General features: G+C 42.4%; 1 protein-coding gene across 4 annotated transcripts in view; it reads left to right on the forward strand.

The window, feature by feature from the left end:
* The first annotated feature begins 4,267 nt into the window (after nucleotides 1–4,267).
* FAM133B (family with sequence similarity 133 member B) overlaps nucleotides 4,268–18,337 on the forward strand; it is a 39,419-nt gene continuing 25,349 nt past the window's right edge. The window contains exons 1-3 of one of the 4 annotated variants that reach the window (XM_055346589.2): nucleotides 4,268–4,428; nucleotides 9,578–9,670; nucleotides 12,716–12,859. Coding sequence is in view for 2 of the 4 variants with exons in the window: in XM_055346586.1 (XP_055202561.1) it covers nucleotides 14,544–14,567 (24 nt within the window). In the remaining 2 variants the exon portion in view is untranslated. Of the gene's footprint in view, nucleotides 4,429–9,577; nucleotides 9,671–12,715; nucleotides 12,860–14,405; nucleotides 14,568–18,337 lie in introns of those variants that run through there. The other 3 variants (XM_055346586.1, XM_004045737.4, XM_055346588.2) reach the window with 3 other exon arrangements.

Below are 18,337 nucleotides of genomic sequence, written 5' to 3' on the forward strand. Positions count from 1 at the left end.
TTTTTTTTTTTTTTGGTGCTTCTTATTTGCAACCTGGCCATGTGGTAGAAAGAATGTGTTTTAAAGTTTTACTTTAAGAGATTCCTTTTCAGGCTTCTAGTGTTTAAAAAGTAAATAACAGCTAAGTGAGCTTAGAACTCATTCAACAATTGGCCGGGCACGGTGGCTCATGCCTTTAATCCCAGTACTTTGGGAGGCCGAGGCAGGCAGATCACCAGAGGTCAGGAGTTCAAGACCAGGCTGGCCAACGTGGTGAAACCCTGTGTCTACTAAAAATACATGAAAACTAGCCGGGCATGGTGGCACGCGCCTGTAATCCCAGCTACTCAGGAGGCTGAGGCAGGAGAATCACTTGAACCTGGGAAGTGGAGGTTGCAGTGAGCTAAGATGGCGCCACTGCACTCCTGCCTAAGCAACAGAGCAAGACTCCATCTCAAAAAAAAAAAAAAGAACTCATTCAACAATCATGCGTCACTTAATGACTGAGATATAGTCTGAGAGATGCATTGTTAGGGGATTTCATCATTGTGAGAACATCATAGAGTGTACTTACACAAATACACACCTAGACTAGATGGTGTAGCCTAAGCCTCCTAGGCTACAAACCTGTATAGTATTGAATACCGTAGGCAATTGTAACACATTGTTAAGTATTTGTGTATCTAAACATAGAAAAGGTACAGTCAAAATATGGTATAAAAGATAAAAAATGGTACACCTGCAAAGGGCACTTACCATGAATGGAGCTTTCAGGACTGGAAGTTTCTCAGGATAAGTCAGTGAGTGGTGAGTGAATGTGAAGGCCTAGGATATTACACTACTGTAGACTTTACTGTACACTTAGGTCACACTAAATTTATTTTAAATTTTTTCTTTAATAATAAATTAACCTTGGCTTACTGTAAATTTTTTAGTTTATAAACTTTAATTTTTTTAACTTTTTGACTTTTTTTTTTTTTTTGAGACAGGGTCTCACTCTGTCACCTAGGCTGGAGTACAGTAGCACAATCATGGCTCACTGCAGCCTCCACCTCCCAGGCTCAACCTATCCTCCCACTTCAGTCCCCTACCCCCAAGTAGCTGGGATTTCAGGGGCATGATTGACTTTCTTATAATAACACTTTATTTTTAAACACAAACACATTGCACAGCTATACAAAAATATTTTCTTTATTCTATAAGATTTTTTCTATTTTTAATTTTTTTTAATTTTTAAACTGTTTCATTAAAAACTAACATGCAAACACACACATTAGCCTAGGCCTACACAGGGTCAGGGTTATCAATATCATTGTCTTCTACCTCCATATCTTGTCCCACGGGAAGGACTTCAGGGGCAATAACACACATGGAGCTGTCATCTCCTGTGATAGTGCCTTCTGAAATACTTCCTGAAGGACATGCCTCCGGCTATTTTAGTTAACTTTTTTTATACGTAGGCGTACACTCTGTAGCAATGATTAAAAGTATAGTATAGTAAATACATAAATCAGTAACAGCCATTTATCATTATCACAAATGTGAGTCATGCGTTACACTGTGACATCACTAGGCAATAGGAATTTTTCAGCTCCACTATAATCTTACCAGACCACCGTTATATATTCAGTTCATCATTATGCAGTGCATGACTGTATTTATTGAACCCTCATTAGTTGACTATGCTAAGCACTGAAGTTGCAAAAATGAGTAAGGCAATGGACAGTCCTTTCAGGAGCTTACAGGAAGAGAAGGGGCTGTGAAAAAGGTTTGTGTAACTAATTGCTAATCACCTGGAGATGAGCAAAGTTTTCACCTTGGAAATCATGCTTAAGGGGACTCAAAAACAAAGAGCAATGATTTCCAGTTTCATGAGGAAAAATACTTTGCCCGTGTAGAGGCCTGTAGTTTTATGAAAGAGCAGGCAGGGAAGATGAGGAGGCTGGTGAGACTGTGCCTGGGACAGTGGCCTTCAAATATCTGGATCATAACCTAGAGAAAGAAATAGAATCTGCCAGCATGAGCTGGTACACACATGCACACACATACACACACACACACACATATATGCTGGATCATTTTCTTTGAAGCTGTGTACAAACAGCTCCTTTGGTTATCTCTGGTATTTGGTACTCACTTAGGACCACATTGCATTAAAAAAGCCTAGTAGCCTTTTGCCATTGATTTTACCCTCTGGACTGTCATCCCAATTTACATTTCCTGTTGTCTAGGGAAGAACTCCTTATGTGGATGGCTCCCGGAAGGCCATATTTGTTCAAACTTACATTTTACAGAATGATGCTATGTGGTCCACACATTCTCTTTTCTGTTTTGTTATCTACTACTCTGAAAATAACTAGTGACTAAAGCTGATTTCACAATCACGTGAATAGGCCATGACTTACAGTTTGAAAATTATTGATAAAAGAGGCGGGTATGTGAAGGAGAGTCAGGAGGTAAGGTCATATAGGCCACGTAAAGGAGCTTGGAACCACAGAAGGACTTTAAAGAAGGAGATTATTTCTGTTAATTTTTGTTCAACTATGTATGTACTGGAGGCAGAGGGAGGAATAGATCAAGCAGCTCCTGAGATACTACACAATAAACCAAAAGGGGATCATTGTCACTGATACATATATTCCTCTCTTCGTATATAATATCAGGTATACTGTATTTAAATTGGACTTCCAGAATTCCCTAGAAGCTCCCATTAGGACTTGCCTTTATTTTTTTATAGGTCCTAAATTGCATTTAAATTTTATTTATTTATTTATTTTTGAGGCAGGATCTTACTCTGCAAGTTGACTAAAGTGCAGTGGCACAATCTCACCCCCCAAGTATCTGGGACTACAGGCATGCACCACCACTCCTGGCTAATTATCATTATTCTTATTTGTAGAGACAGGGTCTCACTATGTTGCCTAGGCTGGTCTCAAACTCTTGGGCTCAGGTGGTCCTCCTGCCTTGGCCTCCCTAAGTGCTGGCATGAGCCACCATGCCCAGGAGGCTGGTGAGACTGTGCCTGGGACAGTGGCCCTCAAATATCTGGATCATAACCATTTAGATTTTTAAACTTTAAATTTTAAATTTTAAAACTCTTTAAAAAATATTCATGAGGTAATACAAAGGGTCAAGAATTTGATCTTTATTAAGATATCAAAAACTTGTGGTTTATAAAGGGGTCAGTCATAATGATACATGTTTCCACAAACCATAGGCATCTACAACCAGGTTTGATTGGACCATTTTCTTTATTTTTTATTTTATTTATTTATTTATTTATTTTTGAGATGGAATTTCGCTCTTATTGCTTAGGCTGGAGTGAAGTGGCGTGATCCCGGCTCACTGCAACTTCCGCCTCCCAGGTACAAGTAATTCTCCTGTCTCAGCCTCCCAACTAGCTCGGATTACAGGCATGCACCACCACACCTGGCTAATTTTTTGTGTATTTAGTAGAGATTGGGTTTCACCATGTTAGTCAGGCTGGTTGCAAACTCCTAACCTCAGGTAATCCACTCCCCTCGGCCTCTCAAAGTGCTGGAATTACAGGCTTGCGGCACCGCGCCTGGCCTATTGGACCATTTTTTTTTTTTTTTTTTGAAGCTATGTATGAACAGCTCCTTCAGTTATCTCTGTATTACTCACTCAGAACCTACTATACATTACATTACATTACATTACATTACATTACATTAAGAACCTAGTAGCTGTTTGCCGCTGATTTTGCCCTTTGGAATGTCAGCCCAATTTGCACCTCCTGTTCTGTAGGGAAACACTCTTAATGGTAGGGATGGGTCCCAGGATGCCATGTTTGCTCTGCAATGTGGTGAAACCCAGTCTCTACTAAAAATACAAAAATTAGCCAGGCATGGTGGTGCATGTTTGTAATCTCAGCTGCTTGGGAGATTGAAGCAGGAGGATCACTTCAACCCGGGAGGCAGAGGCTGCAGTGAGCTGAGATCACACCACTGTACTCCAGCCTGGGCGATAGAGTGAGACTCTGTGGAATAGAATGCAAAATTCAGATTCTTAAGGCAATGTATTTCTACTTTTATAGATTTATTTTTAAATAAACCCATTTTTATAAAAATGAAAAAAAATACAGATAACTTCAAAGATATTATTTGACTTTAATAACTGCATTGGAGGATACCACTAGATGCCCCTTGATACAATTCCCTCTCCTGTGGAAAATTTTGAGAAGCACCACAGCAGCCAAGAGAACACATTGGCACTTGTTTGGAATGGGGTCTGTTGTTCTAAATGCTCTACCTCCTCTGGTCTCCAGGATTCTTCATTTGAAAATGACAACTATTCTGTGATAAAGAAAGTCAAGTTTACCCATATTCACTGGATGTCTACAACTGGTCTCGGCTTTCAAAGAGCATCCGATACAAGGAGGCAGAAGCATCAAGAGGCACCCAGTAGTTCATTGGTTCAACAGTGATGGTTTGTAATAATAGGCCCTCCCTCCTGCTCCTTGGATTGCATTGTGATACAGTGTTATTTAACTGTGGATGCAGCAAAAATAGTGCCCTGGAGGAGAAGGGAAGCAATTGACATCCAGTGAACTCCCCAAGTGCCAATTTGGTACATGCCATACAAACTATCTTATTTCATCAAGTCATTCTTACCTCCAAAGTGAGAATAAGTAGATGGTGTGGTCAGCCCCAAAAAGTTCTGAAATGAAGTTGTATATAAACACATAGGAAAGAAATATCAGTGCATGCTCTAGGGTCTAGTGGCGCCTAAACAGAGTAGAGGTTCAATAGTATTGAATGGATTAGTGATGAATTTCCAGTGGCCAAGTGACTGAAATGTAACTGCTGAAATAAAATCATCACATACTTACCATAAAATATTTAAAGAATACAAAAACTACTAAGAAAAAAATTAATATTACCTGAAACTCCACAACCTGGAGAAAATCACTGCTAATATTTTGATAAATAATTTCTAGATACCTAGCTTTGTACAGATACATGTAAGATACAAGAATGAAATTTTATGCTATGATGATGGGCTGGCTGTACATCCCATTCAATAACTTGTGTTTTGAGTGTTGTGTGTTGCTTTACAGAAGATCTTGGACAATTTGTCATTGCAATACATATAAATCTACATTAACTTCTCTTATAGCTGAATAGTGTGCCATTGTGTAAATGTACTATAATTTACTTACCCAATCCTCTATTGATAGGTATTTCTCCCCACCATATATCCAATTTTCTACTGTTAGAAACAATGCTTCTAAGGACGGTGCGGTGGCCCACGCCTATAATCCCAGCACTTTGGGAGGCCAAGCCCAGGGGTTTGAGACCAGCCTGGGCAACATGGTGAAACCCCGTCACTACAAAAAATACAAAAAAAAAGCCAGGCACGGTGGCATGGACCCTGAGACTGAGGTGGGAGGATGGCTTGAGCCAGGAAGGTCCAAGTAGTAAGTCATGATTGTGCCACGGCACTCCAGCCTAGTTGACAGAGTGAGACCCAGTCTCAAAAAAAAAAAAAAAAAAGAAGAAGAAGAAAGAAACAGTGCTTCTAAGGGCAGTACTGCGCGTGCATTTATTTGCATATGTCAGCAGCTAGCTTTAAGTCATCTCATCACTGGAAACTCATACACTCATTCATTCAACACTTAATGAACTTCTGTTCCAGGCACCAGCAAAACCTAGAAATACAGTAGTGAACAAAACAAGGTGCTTGCTCTCATGGAGCTAACATAAATATTTGCATAGGATAATTACATTATGATAAGTGCTAAAATTGCTATAAGGTAGAAAGTACTTGCATTGGCCAATGCAAAGACTTTGGTATTTACTCTGAATAAGATGGGAAACCGCTGGAAGATGGGAAACTGGTGTCAGAAAAGGCCCTGTCAAAAGAGTTGAGGCATGAAGAATGAGACTAAGGCAGCTAGGTGCGGTGCTGAGGGGAAAGCAGCTGAAAGCTTCAAGGCAGGAAGGCTTGGTATGTAGAAAAGACATCAGTGAGCCTAGAGCATAGTCAGTCGGGGGAGGAGTGGTCAGAGATGAGGTTAGAGAGGTAGAGGATGTAGACAGCCTGTTTGAGAAGCTGAATCATAAAGCAGAACAGAGAAATGGAGGTAGAGCTCAGGGAGGATGTGGTATCAAAGGAGAATTCTTGTTTTCTGAGATGGAAGACAGTCCATTGTGGAAACAGAGAGATTGAGGGTGAAAAAGAAGCAATAACAGCAGAAGCAAAGGTAATGAGAAGAGGGAGAGGAAGGGCCCAGGAGAACAAGAGGAAGAGCTGGATTTGAGAGAGAAAAGGATTAATGGGAGGGCAGGCAAAGACAGTGGGTACAGGTACAAACAGACCAGTCAATATGGCAGTGAAACTAGCCGTTGATTCATTTAGTAAATATTTATTGAGCACAGTGATGTGCCCGGCACTGTCCTTAGGCACTGGGGATGTGGCAGTAAACAAAATACACAAAATGTCTTGTTTTTATGGAGCTTGTTTTCTAGTGAGGGGCAACAAATAAATAATTATAATAAACTAGGATGTTAGATACATGTGTGGGAAGAAATGAGGAAAGGAATATAAAGTGCCATGGGGGTGCAATTTTAAACGAGGAGATCAGTGAAGGCCTCATAGAGAAGGTGACACTAGATCAAAGGACTTACAGAGAAGAGGAATCTAGGTGTATTAGTGATGAAGAAAACAACAGGTGCTAATGCCTTAAGGCAGGAGCATGCCTGCCATGTCCAAAGAACAGCAAGGGGGCCAGTGTAGCAGCAATTAACTGCAGGAGAAAGAAAGGAGATATTCCAGGGAAGTTAGTGGCAGGAGAAGCATATCTTGGAGGGGCTTCTTGGCCAATGCAAAGACTTTGGTATTTACTCTGAATAAGATGGGAAACTGCTGGAAGGCAAGACGCACAGTCGTGACATATGATCTGACTGTGTTTGTAAAGCCACTGTGACTGCTCTATTGAGAAAATACTTTAGGGTGGCAAAGATGTAAGCGGGGAGCCTGGGTTAGGAGGCTGTTGTAATAATCCAGATGAGAGATAATGGTAGCTTTGATCAAAGTGAAAACAATGGAGACAACAAGATGTAAGATGTTTTGAAGGTAAAGCTTATAGTAGGTGCTTATAAATTTGACATGGCATTGAAAGAGAAGAAGCGAGGATGGGCTGGGCGTGGTGGCTCACGCCTGTAATCCCAGCACTTTGGGAGGCCGAGGTAGGTGGATCACCTGAGGTCAGGAGTTTGAAATCAGCCTGGTCGACATGTGAAAGCCCGTCTACTAATAAGAAAAAATACAAAAATTAGCCAGATGTGGTGGCGGGCGCCTGTAATTCTAGCTACTTGGGAGGCTGAGGCACAAGAATCACTTGAACCCTGGAGGCAGAGGTTGCAGTGAGCTGAGATCGCAGCATTGCACTCCAGCCTGGATGACAGAGTGAGACTTTGTCTAAAAAAAAAAAAAGTGAGGATGTCTCTGAAGTTTTTGGCTTAAGCAGGTGGAAAGATCAAGTTGCCATTTACTGAGATGGGAAGAATGTAGGAGGACCTGGTTTTAGGGAGAATATTGGGAGTTGGGCATTGGACATGTTAAGCTTGAGCTCATATGAGACACTGAAGTGGGGATGTTGACTAGGCAGTTAGAGGCATGAGTCTAGATTCCAAGGAAGTGGTCTAGATTGGAAATAAAAGTTTTGAAGTTGTCAGTGTATGGATGGCATATAAAGCTAGAGATTGGATGAGATCAACAAGAAAGAAAGTGTCTATAAAAAGAAGAGATCCCAGCTGGGTGCATTGGCTCACACCTGAAATCCCAGCATTTTGGGAGGCCGAGGCAGGCGGATCACCTAAGGTCAGGAGTTCAAGACCAGCCTGACCAACATGGAGAAATCCCATCTCTACTAAAAATACAAAATTAGCCAAGCGTGGTGGCGCCTGCCTATAATCCCAACTACTAGGGAGGCTGAGGCAGGAGAATTGCTTGAACTCGGGAGGCGGAGGTTGTAGTGAGCCAAGATCATGACATTGCACTCCAGCCTGGGCAACAAGAGTGAAACTCCGTCTCAAAAAAAAAAAAAAAAAAAAAAAGGAAAGATCCCAGAACCAAGCTCTACAGTGCCCCAGTGTTTATATGCCAAGCTCTACAGTGCCCCAGTGTTTATATCCCAGGAGATGAAGGAAAATATGCAACAAAGACTAATTGGACTTTACGAGAAGCAGAAGGTGAGCATAGTGTCTGGAAATCCAAGTGAAAAAAAATCTTTTGAGGAGGAGAGAGTCATTGTTGTGACAAATGCTGCTGACAGGTCAAGGAAAATAAGGGGCAACTGATTAAGCAACATAGAGAAGATGAGCAACCTTGAAAAGAAATCTTGATTAGGTGGTAGAGGTAGAAGCCTGATTAGATTGGATTCAAGAAAGAATTGGTCAGTAAGTGGGATGTGAAAAATACTAACTGTGAAATGAAAAGTACTAAGTGTAAAGTAAAAGATGTGAGGTGTGAAGTATGACCTGGTACAATATTGACCCCACACTTTGATAAGCTCAGAGTACTTTCCTCCTAAGATCAAGAACAAGGCAAGAATGTCAGCTTTCACCACTTCTATTCAACACTGTACTGGAGGTGCTAGCTAATGCAATAAGCAAGAAAACAAAAAACATACAGATTAGAAGGGAAGTAAAGTCTCTCTCTCTCTCTTTTTTTTTTTTTTTTTTTTGAGATGGAGTCTCACTCTGTCACCCAGCTGGAGTGCAGTAGCAAGATCTTGGCTCACTGCAACTTCCACCTCCCGGGTTCAGGCAATCTACCTCAGCCCCCAAGTAGCTGGGATTACAAGCATGTGCCACCATGCCCGGCTAATTTTTGTATTTTTAGTAGAGACGAGGTTTTACCATGTTGGCCAGGCTGGTCTCAAACTCCTGACCTCAAGTGACCTGTCCACTTCAGCCTCCCAATTGCTGGGATTACAGGTGTGAGCCGCCACACCTGGCAAGTCTCTCTTTATTCAAAGACAGTATGAGTGTATATGTAGAAACTCCAAAAGCTCTACCAAAAAAAAAAAAAAAAGGCTACTAGAATGAATAAATTTAGCAAGGTTATAGGTTTAACTGCAAAAGGGCACAAGGAAACTTTCTAGAGAGATGGAAAATGATATCCTGATGGTAGTCATGGTTACATGATCATATATATTTTTCAAAACTCGTCAAAATGAACATTTTAAACTGGTGGATTTTACCAGATGTGGAATATACCTCAATAAAGCTGATTTTTAAAAGAAAAAATGAAGATGTTTTCTTTCAATGCTAACAACAAAGCCATCCTGAAATAATTGTCCAAGAATGTTTATAGCTTGTGAGTCACCTCAACAAGGGTGGAACGAGAGGAAAATTACAGTGAAATTATAACCCATTGATTCAGTTGGCGCCCTTATGAACACCAGAAACTTTCCTTTCTGACTCACTTTACTTGGTAGCTTCCACTGCCTTTATCCAATAATAGTACTCAACCTGGGGTTTACAAACAGCAAATCAATTAAAATGAATGTCTATTTGGTTTTCATGATCCAAATCCTTTTTTAAAAACATCCTTTTTATATTTTTTACAGCGAGAAATATAGTTGTCAGGAGCACAAGATGATCACGTTTGCTGGTGATCATTTTCTCTGCATGTAGGCAAAATTACATCCAGAAGTTAAATGGTGAGTGTGGAATCGGAGCAAGGGGAGTTGATTAGCTGAGCAGTCCTATAAAATAAAATAAATCAGAAAGAAGGGAATATGGTGGAAAATAAAAATTCCTATACCTGCCCTCTAAACTCACTAATACCATTATGAAGTATCCAGCAATGAAGATTTCAAGCATACGTACGTAAAAAGTTGAACCATATGAAAATGCCATTCTCATAGGTTAGAAATTACTGCATGTCGGCAATTTCATAAGGCTCAACCAATGCATCCTCTTGCTGCACATACTGCCATACTCTATATACTCACATTCTTTTTTTTTTTTTTTTCTTGAGACAGGTTCTCACTTTGTCACCCAGACTGGAGTGCAGTAGCATGAACACAGCTCACTGCAGCCTCAACCTCCCTGGGCTCAGGTAATTCTCCCACCTCAGCCTCCCAAGTAGCTGGGACCATTATGCACCACCAACCCCGGCTAATTTTTTATAGAGGTGAGATTTTGCCCTGTTGCCCAGACTGGTCTTCAACTCCTGAGCTCAAGCAATCTGCCCACCTCGGCCTCCCAAAGTGCTGAGATTGCAGGTGTAAGCTACTGTGCCCTGCCTACTCATACTCTTTATAATTCTCTTTTTCACTTAATAATAATGTATAGTGGCCATTTTTCCCTATCAACACATACAGCTCTACATCACTTTCTAAATAACTGCATAATTTGCCATTACATGGACATATCATACTTTAACCCTTTTGATGGATATTTAACTTGTTTCCTGTCTTTTGCTCTGTCATTTAATATAGTTGGATAAACACAACGGCTGTTGTCTTCAAACACAAAAGCTCCATGTTTTCATTTCCAGTCTAGTGACATGCATGCCAAAACAACATACTTGGGTTTGTGGGTTGAGTTTCTGTATCTCTCACCACTGTATAAAATCTCAAATACCCACACAACAATAACAAAAAAAAATAGGAAAATCAGGCTGGGCGTGGTGGCTCATGCCTGTAATCCCAGCAATTTGGGAGGCCGAGGCGGGCGGATCACTTGAGGTCAGGAATTCAAGACCAGCCTGGCCAACAAGGTGAAAAACCATCTCTACTAAAAATACAAAAATTAGCCAGGCATGGTGGTGACGTGTGCCTGTAATCCCAGCTACTTGGGAGGCTGGAGCAGGAGAATCACCTGAACACGGGAGGCAGAGGTTGCAGTGAGCTGAGATCTCACCACTGCACTATAGCCTGGGTGACAGAGCGAGACTCTGTCTCAAGAAAAAAAAAAAGAAAGAAAGAAAGAAAAAAGAAAAAGAAAAATATATAGGACAATCAACTATATTGTTTAATTTGAATATAGACCCAAGTTCATCACTAAAGATGCCACCTGAGTTATAATCTTTGTTATTCAAGCTGAAAAATCCTGCCCCAGAGAATTATTATTATTATTAGACTGTTACTATTTACAGCTTTGCCTTTTATCAATGCTTATGTTACTACCCTGCTTAAACAGCTTTATCTCATTTGCAAGAACATGGGTAGATCTGGAGGACATTATATTAAGTGAAATAAGTCAGGCACAGAAAGACAAATACTGCATGATCTCACTTATATGTGGAATCTAAAAAGGTTGAACTCATAGAAGTAGAGAGTAAAATTTGGTTATCAGGGGCTGGAGGAGTGGGAAGGGAGGGAAGTGGGAGCTGTGGATCAAAAAGTACAAAGATTTAAATAGACAAGAAAAATAAGTTTTGAGATCTACTGCACAGCAGCGTGACTATGGTCAATAATAATGTAACATATATTTCAAAATAACCAAGAGTAAGTTTCAAATGTCTCACCATAAAAAAAATAGGTAAGCAAGGTGATGGATATGTTAATTTGTTTAATCACTCCACATTGTATACATATAACAAAATATCATATTGTACTCCATAAATGTATACAGTGATTTGTCAATTAAAATAATATTAATTTTAAAAAGGCTCTACGGCTGGGTGTGGTGGCTCACGCCTGTAATCCCAGCACTTTGGGAAGCCGAGGAGGGTGGATCATCTGAGGTCAGGAGTTCGAGACCAGCCTGGCCAACATAGTGAAACCCTGTCTCTACTAAAAACACAAAAATTAGCTGGGTGTGGTGGTGCATGCCTGTAATCCCAGCTATTTGGGAGGCTGAGGCAGGAGAATCGCTTGAACCCAGGAGGCAGAGGTTGCAGTGAGCCGAGATCTCACCACTGTACTCCAGCCTGGGCAACAGAGCAAAACTCTATCTCAAAAAAAAAAAAAAAAAAAGGCTCTGCCTGCAGAATAAAATATAACTTCTTCCTTTGGCATTCGAGGTCCTTTGCCTCCAGCCCCAGTGTACCTTTCCAGCCTTGTTCCCTTCTATCATAAGTGTTCTATGCTGCCAAACCTGACCACATCACCACTACTTTTACGCGAGCTGTTCCCTCTGTAATGTCCTTCCCTCTCAGTTCCTCTGAGGGAAGCTGGCCCAGGGTCACAATCCACCTAAAATGCCACTTCTCAATCCTCCCTCTCTTCTCTCCCCTCCCAAAGGAAAGCATATGCTTTCATGGTGTGTGTGTGTGTGTGTGTGTGTGTGTGTGTGTGTGTGTGTGTGTGTGTGTGTGTGTGTGTGTGTCTATGCGTGCCTGTGTGTCTACGTGTGTATTTAATAGAGACTGCATCTTGTAAATGCTTTCATGTTTGACACACCTGTGTTTGAATCCCCAGCTTCTCTGCTTTCTTGCTGTGGAAGCTGGCACAAATTACTCGGCTTCCCTTCACTTCGATTTTTCTCATCCACAAAATGGAATGTAATCTCCTGGTTATGCCTAGAACATTCGGGAGGGCATGTAGGCCCATTGCTAGGACAGAAATGTATTTATTAGCAGATCACACATGTGCAGAGAATGTGTAAAGATTTCTACTGTCACTGAATTATATCCTGAGAAGTCTTGGACTGATTTGTTCTTTATGTAGTCCACTCAGATGAGCTCCCGATAGCTCTTGCCATCTTCCTTATCTTCACAGGCCCCTGGTCATTTTCTTGTTTCTCTGTCCCCTCAGGGATTCACGTTTCATCCAGGAGGGGTTGTGTACACTCGCAGAGAGAGAGAGACTTCTAAAGGAAACACAACCTTTCTGTTGACTTATACCATATTTTTAAAAATCTCTGTGTTCTGTACAATCAGCCAACCAAGGAAGTGAAAGGTAAGAAGGGGCTGAAGAGGGGAAAAAAAACTATATTCTCTCACAGGTATTATCATGCTTATCATGTTGGAGTATTAAAAATAATATCTGTCAAATGCCTAGAATATTTAAAACATGAAAAATAAGCCAGGAAAGAAAGAATAACTTAATATTAATAGGTTCTCCTCTTCCTCTTGTGTATAAAAAGAAGCCTGTCTTCAGTCAGAGTCCCCAGCTTAAGTCAGGGGTAATGGAAGAGGAGGAGAAATGAGAGACTGGAGGCCTCATTTTGGAAAGTGGGTTACTGAGGAAGAATCAACACTTAGTAGGGAGCAGATCCACCAAGGACTGCATGTGAGAGTTTGGAAAAGTTTTGAGACAGAAAATGGTAGTTGGGAGCATCTGTCATATAGTGTAGCATGAAAAATGCAGGGAGGGAGGCAGAGATTGGGAAAGATGATTTTAAAGCATGTTCTTGTATGTAATGAGTGTAATTCCCATTTTGCCATTTCCAAGAGTCCGGAGAAGATCCTAATTGATTTTCAACTACTTCCTAATGATACTTGCTAAGATGAACCCAGAGGGGTCGCTTTATCTATAAATACTTACTAAATATGATTATCTTCTCTGGAGCCCAGATCATCTTCCTTAAAGTTGCAGTGCGGTAGTGCCAATATTACGATATGCTATGCAGTAAAGTTGGCCCTGTGTGTGTTTATTGCCCTTACGAGTTTATAAACAGGCTCCTTGACGATAGGGATTTTTCTTAATCATCTTTGTGCCCTACCCAGCTCCAGCTTCCAGCCACCCAGTTAGTGAAAACTGTACAAACTACATGTTCAAAAATTAGTGTGAAATGAATGCATAGGTGATGAATGAATGGGATTGAAATTAAAGGGTGATTTCGTCAGCAGCGTCTATGACAGCACTCTCTTTCCCCCCACCAGCTGATGGGCTCCGTGAGGGACCAAGGCTCTTTGGTCCTCACTTTGTCCCCAGCACTTGCACTCTGTCAAGCACAAAATAAGCATCGGGAGAATCTTTGTGTCCCCTCGAATGAGTATTTCAGTGTATCAAGAATGGAAGAAAGGCCAAGCGCAGTGGCTCATGCCTGTAATCCCAGCACTTTGGGTCGAGGCGGGCGGATCACTTGAGGTCTGGAGTTATAGACCAGCCTGGCCAACATGGTAAAACCCTGTCTCTACTAAAAATACAAAAAATTTAGCCCGGCGTGTTGACGGCCGCCTGTAATCTCAGCTACTCGGGATGCTGAGGCAGGAAAATCGCTTGAACCCGGGAGGTGGAAGCTGCAGTGAGCCTAGATCGCGCCACTGCACTCCAGCCTGGGCGACGGAGCGAGAGTCTGTCTAAAAAAAAAAGAATGGAAGAAAGCAAAACAATCCAAGGCCAAACTGAAGAGAGCTGCCTTGGTGGGGCTCCGGTGCAGAAGTGCAGCGTCGCCTGCTCTTGGGTGCCTAATAAACGACCGGACTCCTGCAGGCGCTCCGCCAACTGCAGCGATCTCTGGAGCCGGCCTGTCCTCCACAGAGATAGGGGGCGCTGTAGCAGAGCGCGGCCGTCGAGTCCGCGTGGTGCCGCTCTCTGGGCGGAGTGGGGAGGCGGCAAGAGGACCTGCGGCAGGGCCTCTTCGGCAGTCTCTCCGGCCCGGTTTCCCTCGGCGTGCTACTGTGCTCGATCCAGCACCATGGGGAAGCGGGACAATCGGGTGGTGAGTACTCAGCCGGGAAAACAGTGGGGCGACGCAGGGCCCGGCGGCAGGACAGCGAGAACCCTCGCTGTTCCCGGCCGGGCCGGAGGGCAAGCGGCAGCCCTCGGACGTGGGGCCTGGAGACCCAGCACCCTCCGCCGATCCCAGATGCGCGTGCGCCGCGCACGCAGTTGGCGCTTTAGGGTCCCCAGCTTTCTCTTGCCCGCCCCTTTTTTCTTCCCTCACCTCGTCGCTCTTTCTGGCGCTGCTGGTTTGCACCCTTGCCTGCTGTACGCGGGCCCCCAGTGCCCACTTAGAACCGCGAGGGATCGGGGAACCCCCCCCCCCCCCACCTGGCCCCGCCATGTAACTCCGAAGTCTTAGGCCCTTGGAGGCATCCGACTCACCCGCCCCTTGGTATCGGCCACCCCAGGTCCGCACCCCTCTCCTGCGCACCCAAGTGGGAGGGAGGCTCAGAGGCCTCGACGCGGTCCCTGTGCCGGAGAGCCAGCAGCGCGCCTGGTTTTAGCGACAAGCAGGCTCCCGTTTGAAAATGGGATGGCAGCATTTGCTTTCGTGTCTCCAGCGCCCTGTAGGACTTGGCCCCCATAGACACTGTGAGGGAATGAATGGCGTGAAAATAGTTGGCTTTCGAGTCCAACACAAAACTGGAATGTCAGTTTTGTTCCGTCGGAAGTTGGGTGACCTAGAATAAGTTACTTTTCTTCTCTGTGCCTTCGTTTATAAAAGGGGATCATTATTATCTACAACCTTACAGATTAATTGAAACCACAAAAGGCAAGATGTGTGAGCGAGTACTGGGCATGAAAATTATTACTCTAGTAAATGAGATAAAAGAGATGCATAAATAACTTATAGCAGAAAGAGTAGGAAATGGTCCTTAATAGTTGTTAGAGATTCTAAAGGCATTCAAAAGAAAAGGTGCTTTTGAGAAGCGGAGATGGGAGGAAAGTATTCTAGACCGCTGGGGCGGGGAGGGCTGAAAAACTCAGGTTATGAATCAGATTGAATGAGTAGTAAACATAATGAAATAACAATAAGCTTAGGCTGCAGCCTGACAATTCCTGGGCTTGCCTGTGACAAAGTTTTAGCCACTGAGTAGCAAAATGAGGAAAATGCACGTAAAACGAATGTGCTACGTTTCTTGAACTCGCTTTTTTATTCAACAATTATTTGCAAGCTGTGTGTGTCTCGCACCAAAGGAGACTTAACATTTACGAAAGGATGACACTTGCCATCTGTAGTAGCCAGTTCTTGCATGGCTTTTATAAAGAAAAACCTGAGGCTGGGTAATTTATAAAGAAAAGGGTTTAATTGGCTCACGGTTCTATGGGCTGTACAGGAAGCTTAGCGGCATCTGCTTCTGGGGAGGCCTCAGGGAGCTGTTACTCATGGTGGAAGGCAAAGCAGGAGCAGGCGTCTTACATGGCAGGAGCGGGACCAAGAGAGGGACGGGGAGAGTTGCTACACAGTTTTAAACAACCGCATCTCTTGAGAACTCGTCTCTATGCAGTGCGGAGGGGAGGAGGATGCTAAGCCATTCATGAGAACTCCGCCCCCATGATCCAGTCACCTCCCACCAGGCCCCACCTCCAACATTGGGGATTACAATTCGACATGAGATTTGGGCGGGGACACAGATCCAAACCATTTCACCATCTTAAAAACTTTGTAGTTCTGTATAGTCTTTATAATGGAAAATGTCTAGGAACCACTGTGGTAGTGAATCTTGATTACAAGATAGCGGGATGTTCTTTCTCCTGGCTGTAGGTGAGACTTTGTTATGCTATCTTGACTGTCATGGCGTTGAAATTATGTAGCATAACACCATTTCAGCATAGGAGCATCCTTAGGTGTTTGAGTATTTTGGGCTCTTCTAATACCCTTGGGCCTTGAATGTTTAGAGATCACCTGACCTTGGATGCAGTTTCATATACAGACCTAAAATGTTTCATATTACTGAAAAAACGTTTTGGTTTAAACATTCCTCTAAAACATTTGAAAAACTTACCAAATTAGCTTCATTTACTAGAACATTTTGATAGCTCTGGGCTCTACTTACTACTTTTGGTATGCAGCTATGGCACAGAGTATTCTGGTAACATTTTGTGTGCACTTCAAAGATTGGGATTAAGAACAAGAAATTAAGAGGTAGAAGACACGGATTGTCTAATTCAGTCTCCTCATTGCATAGAGGAGGGGTAAGACTTTAAACTGGGACCAAAACTTCAGTCATCTGACACTCAATTCTGTACGTCTTAACTCTTGATTTTCTTTTTAAGACTTTTTTTTTTAAGCATTTTTAGTTTTACAGCAAAATTGAGAGGAAGCTACAAAGATATCCCGTTTACCTCCTGACCCCACTCGTGCATAGCCTCCCCATTATGAACATCCTTCACCAGAGTGGTATATTTGTTAAAATTGATGAACCTACATTGATATGTTACTATCATCCAGTCAGTAGTTTACATTAGTGCTCACTCTTAGTGTTCATTCTCTATGGGCTTGGACAAATAAATTTATTTATTTATTTATTTAGACACAGTATCTCACTCTTGCCCAAGCTGGAGTGCAGTGTCGCCATCATAGCTCACTGCAGCTTCAACTTCCCGGGCTCAAGGGATCCTCTCACGTCAGCCTCCCAAGTAGCTGGGACCACAGGTGTGTGGAACCACACCTGGCTAATTTTTTGTTGTTTTTTTGTAGAGATGGGGTTTCACCATGCTGCCCAGGCTGGTCTCAAATTCCTGGCCTCAAGCAATCCTCCCGTCTCGGCCTCCAAAAGTGTTCGGATTACAGGAGTGCCACCACATGCGGCCAACAAATTTATAATGACATGCGTTCACCAATATAGTATCATAAAGAGTAAAAATCCTCTGTTCGGCCTAGCCATTCCTCTACCACCCCTGTCCCCAAGTGTGGCAACCACTGATCTTTTTACTGACTCCATAGTTTTGCCATAACACTTGATTTGGAGCAACAAAATGAATATTTGCCTGTGAAAATATTGGCATGTTTTGAGATTGTCTCGAAAACAGTTCCTGTTCTTTCTTACATTGATGAAACAATCATAGTTTTAAAGATGATAGGATTGCTTTCCAAAAAAAAACCCCAGTGAATTTCAGGTTGAACAGTTTTTTTAATTTTTATTTTTAGAGCAGTTTTAGGTTCACAGCAAAATTGAACAGAAAGTACAGAGGGTTCCCATATACCTCCACACTTGTGCAGCTCTACCATTATCAACATTCGCCAGCACCAGCAGGGTGGTACATTTGTTATATTTCATGAACCTACATCGACACATTATCATCACCCAGAGTCAGTAGTTTGCATTAGGGGTCACTCTTGGTATGCATTCTTGTACAGTTTTTATAACTGAACGTTTTAATTCAGGACTTGTAAAGGGCTCTTAAATTCATGATGGCCACCTTTTGTGCTTGTTATTTTCCGAAGTGTTCTTCATGTTCTTTTCTGCTACTTTGGGCCCTCTAAAATAGATGTATCCTCTAGATAAAAATAGGTAATCAAATTGACAAATGAAATTCTGCACATTGTGTCTTTAGCCAGTTTTACTGCATTGCTCTTTTTGTACCTGCCCACATACATATCCCCTTGAGACCAATTTGCCATCCTGAGTTTCAGAAACAAATCATTTTCTGTTATCTGAACTCATGCAGCAGTTTGAAGCCACAGAGAATTCTAGTTACATATGGATGTGAATGTTTGATTTACAAGGTCACAGTGTTTATAATGATTAAGTCACAGTGAAA

The sequence above is a fragment of the Gorilla gorilla genome, chromosome 6 (assembly GCF_029281585.2).
Source record: "Gorilla gorilla gorilla isolate KB3781 chromosome 6, NHGRI_mGorGor1-v2.1_pri, whole genome shotgun sequence".
Taxonomy (NCBI): domain Eukaryota; kingdom Metazoa; phylum Chordata; class Mammalia; order Primates; family Hominidae; genus Gorilla; species Gorilla gorilla.